The sequence below is a fragment of the Saccoglossus kowalevskii genome, chromosome 16, assembly GCF_978046115.1.
Source record: "Saccoglossus kowalevskii chromosome 16, keSacKowa6.1, whole genome shotgun sequence".
NCBI classification, from domain to species: Eukaryota; Metazoa; Hemichordata; class Enteropneusta; family Harrimaniidae; genus Saccoglossus; species Saccoglossus kowalevskii.
The window spans coordinates 12,515,830-12,529,529 of NC_140656.1; the positions used below are offsets into that span (position 1 = coordinate 12,515,830).

A 13,700-nucleotide genomic window follows, 5' to 3' on the forward strand; every position below is an offset into this window, starting at 1 on the left:
CCATTCAATGTTCCATTTTTTAACAATGTAAACTGTAAAAACGTCCTTTTTTTCCTTGTAAATTGTAAAAAACTCTTTTTTCCCGTAAAACCGTACTCGCTACCCCCTTGCCTACCCTCCATTATGTAACACCAACAATTATAGAATGAAATTACTCAAAAGCCAATGACCGACCTCGCATTCTCGATTGATCCCTCAGAGTTGCTTACCTTTGTGATGTCATTTTGGCATAGTAAAATCTTTGATATATCTTTGATGTCACATTGTACATCAATGAGAAAACTATAGAAAACTTGGTGTAATTAAAGTCCTGCGATAGAGCATTCTGATTGGTCAAGAAGCATTAGGTGTATATATATTTATATTTTTTTGCAAGTGACTGCAGTAATGTCATCTAAGTATCAGTCATGTATTGCGAGGCAGTTGCATGGTTCAGGGATTCGTTTTCTGGGGTGTTAGGAAACTAATTGTGGGTGTTGGTCAGGTACCGATAGGTAGCAAAGTGGTCTGGAGGTCAGTAAAGTGGCATAATGGCTGGCTTGGGAGACAGTTTGGAACAGAAATATTGTTTAGGAATCGGTAAACTGGTGTGGAGAATGCAGAAATGTAGTCTGGGAGGAGTACAAATTTCAGTTGTGAGTATTAAGTGGTCTCGGAAGTTCAGTTTGTAATGTAGTCGTGGATTTCGGTAAAGTTGTCATCAGTAAAGATACTTCCTTCTCACTTTCCCAATACACTCGGGCATCTCAGATAATAGAATTTGTCTGGCTACCTTTCCATCCCAGTCCACAGCCATCAGGGTTGAAAACTGGACAGGGAATCAGACTAAAAATGATTGTTTTAATTAAAGTTTTGTTCAAATACCTTGGTCAGAGATTTGATTGCAAGCAGCTAAACATACCTAGGCATTTCCATAGTTACAACCTATAGTTCACAAACACTGATCTAATATTAAACATTTCCATAGTTACAGCCTATAGTTCACAAACACTGATTTAATATTAATCTTCCATATAATGAAGGTTTCTCATTGATTTGTCAGCATTGCTGCTCTCCTTTGCCTCTATGATTACATTTGGGGATATCTGTTGCCTTGACATGCCCCCCCCCCTCAGCCATAGATTCATTAGTGACAAAAGTGTTGAAATCACCGTGTTGTTTTGACACACAATATTTTATCTGATAGTTTGACCCCTTTGCCTTTGTTGCATCGGGAGTTATTTTTTCGCTGTAAATAATGCAAAAAACTACTAAGCTGTTAAAGTTAAAAAAAAGTGATGAAAATCCAGAAATTTTATCAAGAAGCACGTGAAACACTTAGCTTATTTATCATCTACAATCTACTCCACAGTTCTTCTGAAAGGATTGTGGTTTATTCATCCTGGAATATTACACGATGTTGGCCACTGAGGGCAGTATATTTAACTTAGTATTGTTTGTTTTTTTACTATTGAAACGTCATCGGAAACGGTATGCTGGTTCCTGAGAAGTCTCCTCATTTTTTTGTAATTTATTTACCTCAAGACCCTTTCTGGTATTATCAGAATAATTTTGTTGAAAACCAAATCAGTCTACACTTAGAAGAGGTATTATATCCGTCTCTTTTCAAAATGGTAGATTTGTTTCCGATTTCCAGATCTATTCACAGATAATTTAATAAAAAATGAACATGTATATACTAAAAATAGTTTAAAAAATCTTTCATGTATCCATGTCTATTTATTGAGGGCGCTGTTCACAGGTGTGAAATGGCGGCAAGGTTTATAGTATTATGTCTCGTCGATCAGCTGGTCAGTGAAAACACATAATGCCTTTACTTCGAGTAGGACTATGTCCGGCATTAACGAAAGAAGATTTGGAAGCTCTTAGGAAAGGAGGAATCAGATCAGGTACCTGTCACTTGGAAGTTTTAGTGGTCTGAGGACACATGTGGCTGACTGAAGCTACTCGTAGTCGTAATCACAGTATCCCGAAGATATACCGTACGGTTGGTTGGGTACATGCACATCTATATGAGGCGGAACGACTAGCATTCTGCCTAATATAGAGCACTGTGAGAGCGAGCCCTCGGAAACGGTCTCGACCGAGTTCATATAGGTTTATCAAATACCCGTACATAGAGCTAGTACTGCCACTGGTAAATGTGTATCAGAGATCCATTCAAAGTTTTGACATACCGGTATGTAAACATATAAGGGCTCGATCATTACATCATCACACGGAGGTTAAATTTAGAGGAAGAAAAAAATTTGTAGGTATAATTCGGATTTTTTTTTATACATTTGATAGAAAAAATATCATCCTCAAAAAGAAAGGATAATAACAATAATTTGAAAACTTTTCTTGCCATCTGATTTCCCTCCTATCTTCTAAAAAATTATGGTAAACCCCTAAACAAAATGATAATATATGCACATGGCGAACTATATGTAATAGGAAATTTGGAACATATAACAGCATTAAAAATTCTTCAAATTCTGCTGTGAAAAGTAAAATAAGGAAGAAAAAAAAATAGTTTGGTTACTCCTAACAAATAACCAGTCACAGACAAAACAAGATCCAAACATTAAAGCGCGGTAGTCATCGTGAGATATATGGGTCTCATATAAACAAAGATGGTGACTTTGACTGTTGCGCAGATCAACGAGTACGAACTGACAAGTTTCCAATCTTTAATTAGGTAATTTTCATGTGATTGGAAGGTATCGAAGGAGTCACCGGCGGTAATCAGTGCAAGTCGCGCCCAGGTCAAACCTCATACTCCTACTCATTTCCATTTGAAGAGCGCATTGAATTGTGGGAAAATCAATGTTTATCAACACAAATGTCAAACATGCGCGACGACTACTGCTTTAAACAGTCAAATTTGGGGCATTTTGGATGGGATGGGCACTTAATTAGTCGAACTTAGCTAATTTGCTCTAAAATTATCCTAAAAAATTTTGAAAAATGCATAAAATATGTAAAATGTTAAACATTAGCCCTCATAAGAAGGAATATTCTTTTAACTTGTTATTTTGTTGTTGTATGAATGTAGCAATGTATATATAATTTAGATCCAGGGGTTTTTCTAGAAAAAAAACTGCAAGAGGGAGCACTGCAATTCAGCGGCACCACCAAGTGGGGGAGACAGGGTTCTCTCTACCAGGTTGTGGAGTTTTTGATAATTCTAAGTTAAAATGGAGCATTCTATGGCTTCCTTGGGGCCAAAATTACTTTCAGACAGGTCACATGCAGTTGAAGACTGTGGTCACATGTGGTCCCTGGTCAATCAGAATTTTATGGTTGCCAGAGGATCTGCACCCCAGGGGCACACGGCCATGGCATGAGGGCGCTGTGCCCCTGTTCCCTTGTTTAAAAAAATCCCTGGAGATCTCTTAGCTGTCTTGCTTAAACTGCTGTTTTTATAAATAGTGATGGTCATCATGCCATGTCCTGTTCAATATGGGGGTTTTATAGCATTGTATAAAACATGTGGGAAATTCAAAAGTGCTGTTGCCGACTGCTGCCCTTTGAACAGCTTGTAGATTCCATCGTTTTTAATCAAAATGTTTCAAATTAAACTTTTGAATCTATATATTTATAATAATACCAGTAGTTTCGTCACTATAGATTGTTAAATTGTATATTCATTTTCGAAGTAGCTCAGAAATTTGTTTATGATGGGTCAAAGTTCACACTAACTTGTGTCATTAATTTCAGTTGAAGATTTTGTGTGCAGTGATCCAGAAACCATTGCCCAGACGTGTAATATTTCTTACAAGGTAAACGTGCTAGTTATGTCATGGTGTGTCATATTAAATCGCATTCTGATTTTGGGTCATATAGCTCATAAATTTTGCGATATTATTCCCATTTCCACAGAAATTATCACATAATAACAGCTTTTTACATGATATGTGACTGTCAAAGGGTTAGTAAAGGCACATTTTAATTAATGCCGCTTTTCACTGCTTCGTCGTAGGCATTGTCATGTTTTGGAATTCCTAAAGACAAAGTTTCGCAAAATTCGCTAACACTTCTTACTGTTGTAGCACCCCAAAGAAATTTTCACTGCTATAAAATTTACCGCTTTTCACTGACTTGCGAAAAACATGAAAATTTTTCTCTTGTGAAATTAAAGCCTTTTACAGCAAATAAAAATGTAGCAATAATCATTAAGTTCAAGTTATGTAATTTATGTTCTTTCCAGGTCCTGTTATCAATCAGAAAGCTTCTATTGGCCCAGTACTCTGCATTCCCTATCAATGGAGTTGACTTGTATGAAGATGCCTTGAGTAAGACATCCATCCTTCCTATAGGGTGTGACAGGTAATTTACATACAGCATTGCATTATGGGACAATAGGTTTAATTTTACTACTTTTGAATGTTATGCTCTGTACATCAAAGGATGTATAAGATAAGGGCATGCAACCTATATATCTATGTATGGTGAAGATCTCACGAGTTTTATGTGTGCCTCAATCTGAACGTATTTTAATTAATGACATCATAGAACTCCATTCGGGAATGTTTGATTGCATATACAGAAGTGCATGAGATTAGCGCCATGTACACAATCACGAAACCACGTAATACATGCTTGGCGAATAATCAAGAACACAAGCAAAAACAGCATGAGACCGGGTAGTATTTTCACATACTTGTCATATTTCTTAAAGTGTATGTTGCTATTGAGATTTTTTGATCATCTCTCAATACACATGACTTTTCCAATCTTTATCACACAACTTGCATGGCTTCATTTTATAAACTCTTGGTACAACTACATGGACTTGAAATTATATACATACACACAGACGGGGTAAACACACATGAGGTCTGACCCATATGATATGCAGGGTCGTCTACTTACTGACTTTCTGTACTCCTAAACTAATCTTCTGTGATGTTAAATAATGTGATTAATTTACAGTTTAGGTCGACTGCTTGATGGTGGCTTGTATACATTAGAAGTCACTGAGATAGCAGGCGAAGCAGCATCTGGAAAGACACAGGTATGCACCAAAAACTGTTGTAGTCAATATGGCACAAGATTGAATGAATAGTCATGTTTCCTTAAAACTTTTTTTGACAGAATTTTATGAAAAAATAAATTAAAAGCACAGTAAGAATATTATAATGCATTCCAGCATCAATTTTGAAAAAAAAAACCTGACCAGAAATTTGTATGTATTTTTGTTGTGGATTTGAACATTTGCTGTATTTGTAAGGGACGAGTTCAAAAGATCGATGTCGGATAAAAAACTTATTTCCTTTAGTTTGGAGGTGGGGGGGGGGGGTTGACCTCAAAAAGTTTCCATCCTACAAAAACGATTTTATTTTTTAATGAAGTCAAAAAAATCTTGGAGTATTTGTAGTTCTATCCAATCATGGACCGAAATAACCGAAAAGGGAAAAAAACAACAGAACAATGGTTTGGTTCGAGTGTAAATCTGTGCGTCAAATGAGGTGCATTTGTAAACTCTTTTTACACCCACCCGACAACCAACTGCTATGCAATACTACTGTCCTATTATCAATTTGTATTTAATGGTGAATGTAGTCTGACGCCATGACCAATATTTATCAATTAAGTTTCAGTGGGGGGTAGGGGGGTTTGGAAAAAAACTAAAGGAATTAAGTTTTTTATCCGACATCGATCTTTTGACGTCGTCCCTAAGTGTGTATACCAATAGAACATTCATGAACCAGTGAAAATTGCAAACATTCATAGCAGTAACAATATTTCTGCCGTCCTTGAACACTATCTGTGACTAACACTAAATTTGTCTTCTTGAATATAATCAAATTGTCAAAACGGTTTACAATAAACATCTATTTCAATGTAGGCCTTCAATATCCCATGATCCTTTGCAACACATACAAATATAAGGACCCTAATCACCATCCACCTGAGTCTAGATACTGTAAAATACTTTTAAAATAAATTTTGCTGAAAGATTTTTTGGGTGTTTTGTATGGAATTTATTTTCACTGATTTTAGACGAGTTGGATGTGAAATATAGGAAAAAAGTATATTTTATTTTCACTGAATCATTCCAAGCGAAAATAATGTATTTTACAGTAGTTGAGAGTGAAAGAGATTCTTCAATTTACGTTGTCTTTGTTTCTTTCCCAGTTTTGTCTAACAGTGTCTGCCAATGTTGCCGTGGTAACCAAACAGAATGTGTTCTATATCGACACAAGCGGCAGTTTTAGTGCAGAACGATTGCAAGATATCATGATGGCACGACAAGGGGATGAACAGGTCAGAACATTAGTAAACTCGTTTTTAGTATCATGTCATGTCAAAAAATCTTTGCCTCGGGGAGCCAAACATTTAATATATAATATATAATATATATTTAATATACCAAAAACTCCTAACCCAGGTGAGTCATATATTTAATATACCAAATACTTTGCCTCGAGGCACCAACATTTTTAATGTGCTTTCTCAACAGAGTGTGAAAGCAGCATTCAACCGAATACACTGCTGTAACGCATTCGACGTCTACCAAGTGATACAGACATTAGAAGAAATTAGAAGTTCAATAATTGCAGGAAATAACAGTTTTTACACATCAATGAAACTACTTGTACTTGACAGTATTGCTGCTGTTATCTCACCCATACTTGGTGGGCAACAAACTGATGGTATGTAGTATTATGGGATGTTAAAAGTAGATAATGGCATGTAACTATGGTGACATATATGAACATCCCATCACAAATTTGCAACCCAAATTGTACATTTCCAGAATTACTAATATTTCGAAGGATACCCTAAGTATTTGTCTCAGTTTTTTTGTTCTTGTGTATTTACAGTGTGTATTTTCACCTTATTGAATAGGGAGATAACATATTAGGTTGAAATCTCTGGCAATAGTCAATGAAATTTAATGTATGGAACACAAATGTCTGGTTATGAAATTAATCCCTCCCATTTCTATCCAAACTGCACATGCTCAAAACTGAGCCAATAGCAAGCCGTAACAGTCGGATCAATCGGAGACCAGCCTGATTGTTTGTTTCTGTGTATCGAATTTCGTATACCGGGTATCGGTACCTCTACTCAACTGAAGTAACATTGCAACAGTCATGTATAGCAACAAGGAAGTATTGATCTCAATACCATAGAATCAGTATCATCATATTCTCAATTTATCGCAACAGAGGATATGATGTCATACTTTACCCACAATCCTTTGCTTAAAGGGGAACCGCTCAATCCCTTGGATTGCACCAAGTGCTCATGGGTAATTAACTCCGCCTCTGTCCACTGAGTAAATGAATGCTTATCTTTCCCCCTGTACCGCTAATCCCACAAAACAACAACTGATATAAACATCCTAAGAACGGATTACAATTTGCTTGTTTAAATATAACCACAGTCCCTCTATAGGGATAGATAGAGGGACTGTGATATAACATAGCAACTGAATTTCAAACAAATACAGAGCAGTCTTCATGTGCCATGATTTGAAACATCGCGCACTCGGTAATTTATACATCGTCAGAAAAATATGACGCGGAACTAATTCAAGTTGATGATGGCCAACAAGAAAAGGCGGCAGTCCACCGGATACACACGACCAGATTGTTGCTAAACGGTCGCGAAGAAAATCCGCCGACTCAAGTTTATTTGCCTGTTTCCGGTGCGTCGGTCTATTGACGGTACTGATCTCGTATACAGTAAACCTGAGAACGAAACTTCCTATGCACATTCTGTATACATACTACTCCTCCAGACTGCTAATATAACAAGTGTGAAAACACAAAGTCAATAACTTCGGTTTTCATATTTCCGTCACAAATCGGTAAACTATTGCCCTCAAATTTCCATATGATATTGACTAATTGGTAGAAGGGACAATAAAAAAGTTTACTGTATATTATAAGTACAGGTGTTTACACGAAAATTCCCGTGATAAAATATCAAAATCATTAGTAAAGAAAAGTCGCTGCGACATCACGGCTTATCTTGTAACCTGTTTACGACACTCGTATGGAAAATCAAAATGTACACGGATGGTACCAGCTTGTATCTCGTGTGAGATTTGAGTTCTTGTGATCTGGTGGGTGAACGTCGAGTTGACTTTACAGTCAAAATCAAATGAGCGGTGAGGAGGAGAAGACCGTTCTGTCAAAACAATTTTACCGTAGACTTAATTTTAACAATCAATCTGCAGCGTTGTATTTATTATAAATAAGAATCCCAAAATAGAATATATATACACACATACACTCGATTAAATTTTCTGGACATATATGCGACGCATGAACGAAAATGATCTATTGTAAAAGATATGAATTGAAACTGCCTGTGACGTGTTGTCCCGGTGCTGTTTCTCGTCCTACAGTCAAATACAGAAACAAAAACTGATTTATTTTCTTATGCCAAGACCTGGTTGTTCATGCATTTCAAGCATGGCGTATTTACTTCTTGTACTCTGTGGTGTGTGCTGTGGAAACATCTGATTTCGCGGTTTTGAGCTGTCGAAGTATTTCGCGAAAAATAAAATAAAGGGTAACACCATACGAAGCAGTCAGGCCAATGTCTTGTTGATATCCGAAACTTGGAACTTCTAACGGTTATTTCCTGCACGCCTACCAGTATTACACAACTACCATTTGAAGCTCATTGCAGTCTGACACTTATTCACTGTACCCCTTCCTTTTTCCAGACTGTCTAGAAAGTTATGCAAAAAGTTTCATCCCTTAGAAAACACAAGTCTTTGCCATACGATCATAAGAAAAATGTCCACATACTAGTAACTAACATCGTTCTGGCGTTCCTAAAAAAGTTTTTAAAAACGAACACTGCATTGCTCAGTAGCAAATAATCACGGTAGCGCAATCTGACCATGTTACGTTTCACAATTATTATTATTACTTGGTAGTGAAAAGTACAAAAAGTAAACTCGTTGAATTGTTCTGAAATGCAAGTAAATTTCAATTTAGATTCATCGTAAGCGAATGATTCCGGTCGCATGCAAATGCTCGACATCTTATAGGTCAAATTGCTAATCAGCCAATCAAAATACTCAGTGATGCCAATGTGTTCAAATTACCAAAACAGAGGAGATTTGCCGATGTTCCAGCACGATCTTTTAACTCGCGCATTTTTTTTTTTAAATCAAAACATTAGTTGTTTTCGATGATAAACTGACCATTTGAAGACTAATTTAACATTTTTACGGTGATAACAGCTCATTGTCGAAGCGAAGCTTTGCCCATTCACACTAACCACAATAAACATCGTACTCTTGAATAGGCGTCAATAACTACGGTAAAATTCGTAAGATTATGGGTCAGGAGTGAGTGTTGTTTTGACTTGGGTATTGTGTTTTACATTCCAACAGAAAATTTTATTTTTGCGCTTTTGGACTCACCGCGAAATTAAAACCACGCAAACGATTTCTACCTCTACATTTACTTTATTGCAATGGATATCCAAAAGCCCGTAACCTAATGTTATTGACATTGTTTACTGTCTTACATGTCATGTCCCAGTGTTACCAATGGTTAGACCATAGACAAACTATGTAACGATAATGCTGTTTGTAAACCAACAATCTTTGTAGATTGAATAAACATCTAGGGGATTTACATTTTCGTTTACTCAAACTGTGATTGACAGGAATTTTGCATACATTAGCCACCATTTTAAACTCCTGATTTTCACTAGTCGCGGCACGTTTCGATCGAAATTAACAACATTTATACATCAAAAGCCCAACCAGACGAGTGTAATCGCTAGCGTACATATTCATGCCCCTGTGAATATGTATTTGGAACCACAGCTTGATCCCCAAACATTGTATATGGCACATTTCACGGAGCTCCCGCCACGATGTTAGCGACTTGGTTCGGATTAGCATACTAATACGGTGGCCATCTTGACCCTTATTTATAGTATCGGCTCCCCTTTAAGAACCAAAATGGTGGACTACATAACACTGGTGAAAAGTTGAATATCTGGAGAATGAAAAGTGATATAAATAAACTGTATATTGTATGTCCTTACATTTGCCGAGCTGTTTCATCTGGGAGTATTACATTGTTAGCCTTGACTTTTCCTTTAAACGTAATGTAGTGATCAGACAACCTTTTTTGACTCCTGTGTGCGAAGCACAAAAAGGGAGTCTTTGCTGTTAGTGTGTCTGTCTGTGTCTGTTCCACTGATATCTCAAGAACCATACATTGTTTTTTGATGAAACTTGGTGCATAGATGCTCTGGGCCAATGCGCAGATTTGATTAGGTTTTGGTAAAAAGCCATGCATATTAATTACCTAATTTGCATGATAATTAGCTGATTTTTAGCTGTTCCATGATTGTTCCACTGATATCTAATGAACCACTCATTGGATTTTGATGTAATTTGGCACATAGATGCTCTGAACTAATGCGCAGATTTGATTAGTTTTGGGTAAAAATCTGTGCAATATTAATTACCTCATTTGCATAATGATTAATCAATTTTTGGCTTTTCCACTGAAATCTCAAGTACTAATCACATTTCAATAAAACTTGGTACATAGATATCATAGGACACTGCACAGACCTGATAGTTTTTAGGGTAATATCAGTACATATTAATTACCTAATTTGCATAATTAATTTATTTTCAGCTTTGATAATTCAAGTAGTAATCATCATATTTCAATGACACTTGGTACATAGATGTCATAGGACACTGCACAGATCTGATAGTTTTTAAGGTAATATGAGTACATATTAATTAGCTAATTTGCATAATTAATTAATTTTCAGCTTTTGATATTTCAAGTAGTAATCATCACATTTCAATGACACTTGGTACATAGATGTCATAGGACACTACACAGACCTGATAGTTTTTAGTGTAATATCAGTACATATTAATTACCTAATTTGCATAATTAATTAATTTTCAGCTTTTGATATTTCGAGTAGTAATCATCACATTACAATGAAACTTGGTACATAGTTACTTAAGGACTGTGCAGAGACCTGATTAGTTTTGGGGTAAATATTTGTGCATATTAATCACCTTACTAGCATAATTAGTTAATTTTCAGCTTTTCACCTGATAATTTAAGTACTGATCATCATATTTCAATGAGACTTGCTACATAAATCCTCTAGGACTATGCAGAGACCTGATTAGTTTTAGGGTAAATAATTGCGGATATTAATTACCTATACCTATATCGCATAATTAGTTAATTTTTTCCATGAATGTTCCACTGATATATGATAGAACCACTAATTGGATTTTAATGAATTAGTTTTTGGTAAATATTTATGCTTATTAATCAGCTAATTAAAATAATTAATTAACACTGATATCTCAATTACTGATCATCACATTTGAATACAATTTGGTACATAAATGCTCTCGAACAATAGACAGGCCCGATTAATTTTGGGTTGAAATTTGTTCATATTAATTCTCTAATAATAATTCATAATTTTTTTGTCCTAATCACATTTCAATGAAACTTGGTACATAGATATTACATTACGCAGGCCTTATTAGTTTTACACTCAAATCTGTTCATATCAGTTACCTGATTTACATAATTAGTTTTCAGCTATTCCATCAATATCTCAAGTACTTTCTAAGCTTTCTTTGATTTGATAATTGGCCTCACTAATGTACTAAACAAAGAAGTCAAAAAAACTATTCACCTCATATTTTCACAGGTCATTTATTGATGACACACTTGGCAACTCTATTATTGGTTCTGTCTGTAGAGCATGCATTAGCTGTCGTGGTAAGTTCATGATTGTATTTGCAATTCCATGTCAAAATAAAAAAATAAGAAACGGCATCTTACAGTGTATGTGCAGCTATCAATAAAAGCAATTAACTGAGACTGACCACTGGACTAAAAATGCCAACATGAAATGAACTTTTATGATTTTGGTTTGATTAAATAATTGAAAATGCATTCATATCTCATGGTTCTACAGTATAATGTGTACAATTTTTCTTCCACTGTTTTTGTTTGTATAGTTTTCTTTATCTGCCTGCCTGCCTGCCTCTCAGAATAATTCAGAGTGTTATGAGTGAATTTCGATGAATATTTTCAGAAGGGTTTTTGCACTGGTTCCTATGGTGAAATTATTTTTTATATTTCAAAATGTTGCCAATATTATCCTAATATCGTTACAACATTTCAAAATATTAACACAAGTTTCAAGTACAAGTTTTCCATTATGTACATGCATGGTTTACATATGCAGTAACATGCTCTGTAGTCCAAAATTTGAATTTGACTCCCACAATGCATTGCATATATGTGCAGTAACACGCTCTGTAGTCCAAAATTTGAATTTGACTCCCACAGTGCATTGCAAATATGTGCAGTAACACTCTCTGTAGTCCAAAATTTGAATTTGACTCCCACAATGCATTGCAAATATGTGCAGTAACATGCTCTGTAGTCCAAAATTTGAATTTGACTCCCATAATGCATTGCATATATGTACAGTAACACGTTCAGTAGTACAAATTTGAAGTCATTTTCCAGAATGCATTGCATTTATGTGCAGTAACATGCTCAGTAGTACAAAATTTGAAGTTCTTTCCCATAATGCATTGCATTTATGTGCAGTAACACGCTCAGTAGTACAAAATTTGAATTCATTTCAAACTGCTCTAAGTAAGTGATAACATACATGATGCAAATTTTAGCAGATTAAATGATTATGGTGATACTGAATGTTGTGAGGTGGACATGACATCTTTATACTCACAAGTTGTACCTTTTGTTACAGGTGACTAACAATGTAGTACAAGGTGATGGCAACACAACTAAACCTGCCCTAGGAAAATACTGGTTAGACAAACCACATAACAGAATACTCTTGAATAAAGAACATCAAGCTACACTAGTAAAATCAACTAGGTTGGTAAGTGTGTAAAATTTGAATTTCAACCTTTCTATGTAAGATGTTTTATCTCAAGGAATTACAATGTGCCATCAATTTTGTGAAAGTGTCTGCATCCTGCCAAATGTGGCATTTCATATTGAATTCCACTCTCTTGTCCATTTCTGGTATTCAAACACTTAACGTTTAGATTGAAAAAATGCGTGCGAAATTATCCGACAATGACATCGATAAAGCTGTGGCGATTTTCAATAAAGCAAACATATTATAAGAGCAAATAAACTCATGTTGTGTTTTTGAGCCATTTTCAATGCTTCAGTAAGTCACAACCCTGATATGTCATGGTTTTTGTTACAATCCCAGCATATGCGACTTAGCAAGGGGTCCCTGTAATCCTAATAGAGCACTACTCCTTTGTACTGACTCCACTCATGCTTGTAATATCCCCGCAAAATCATCATACTTTATCAATCTGTAATTTTATTTCTCTTCAGCCACTGTATAACAAAGTGATGTATACAATCACAGATGCTGGAATCACTGATGTGTCAAAACAAGACTGAATAGGAAAATACACGCCTACTTGAAGAGTGTTTCTGTGTAGCATGAATTCTGTACACTATAGACTACATAAAAAATATCTTTATTATAATCAAATACATAAATATCAATTAAAATTACATTTTTCATCATAACTTTAAGTCTCTGGAATGTTATTTTACAGTGAAATAAAAAATAGGATAAATGTACAATATGCACATCTGTGAGCACAACTTGAATGGGTTCCTTACTAAGACTAGACATGCAACTATATTCTACATTCAGTATGTTTG

The 13,700-nt window shown here is 35.5% G+C and overlaps 1 protein-coding gene across 1 annotated transcript; it reads left to right on the top strand.

Annotated features, from left to right (window-relative positions):
* Positions 1–1,728: 1,728 nt before the first annotated feature.
* Positions 1,729–13,562, top strand: LOC100366613 (DNA repair protein RAD51 homolog 4-like). Its single transcript, XM_085491066.1, has 9 exons — positions 1,729–1,889; positions 3,703–3,764; positions 4,193–4,311; positions 4,918–4,999; positions 6,124–6,252; positions 6,449–6,641; positions 11,677–11,747; positions 12,754–12,888; positions 13,362–13,562. Exons 1-9 carry the CDS (start codon positions 1,808–1,810, stop codon positions 13,428–13,430), a joined length of 942 nt encoding a protein of 313 aa, XP_085347192.1. The 5' UTR covers positions 1,729–1,807; the 3' UTR covers positions 13,431–13,562.
* The last annotated feature ends 138 nt before the right edge of the window (positions 13,563–13,700 follow it).

Excerpts from the sequence above, each read along its gene's own strand:
- LOC100366613 (XM_085491066.1), top strand. The coding sequence starts at position 1,808 with ATGCCTTTACTTCGAGTAGGACTATGTCCGGCATTAACGAAAGAAGAT. Across the intron at positions 3,765-4,192 it reads CGTGTAATATTTCTTACAAG|GTCCTGTTATCAATCAGAAA; the intron begins GTAAACGTGCTA and ends TGTTCTTTCCAG. Across the intron at positions 4,312-4,917 it reads CTTCCTATAGGGTGTGACAG|TTTAGGTCGACTGCTTGATG; the intron begins GTAATTTACATA and ends ATTAATTTACAG.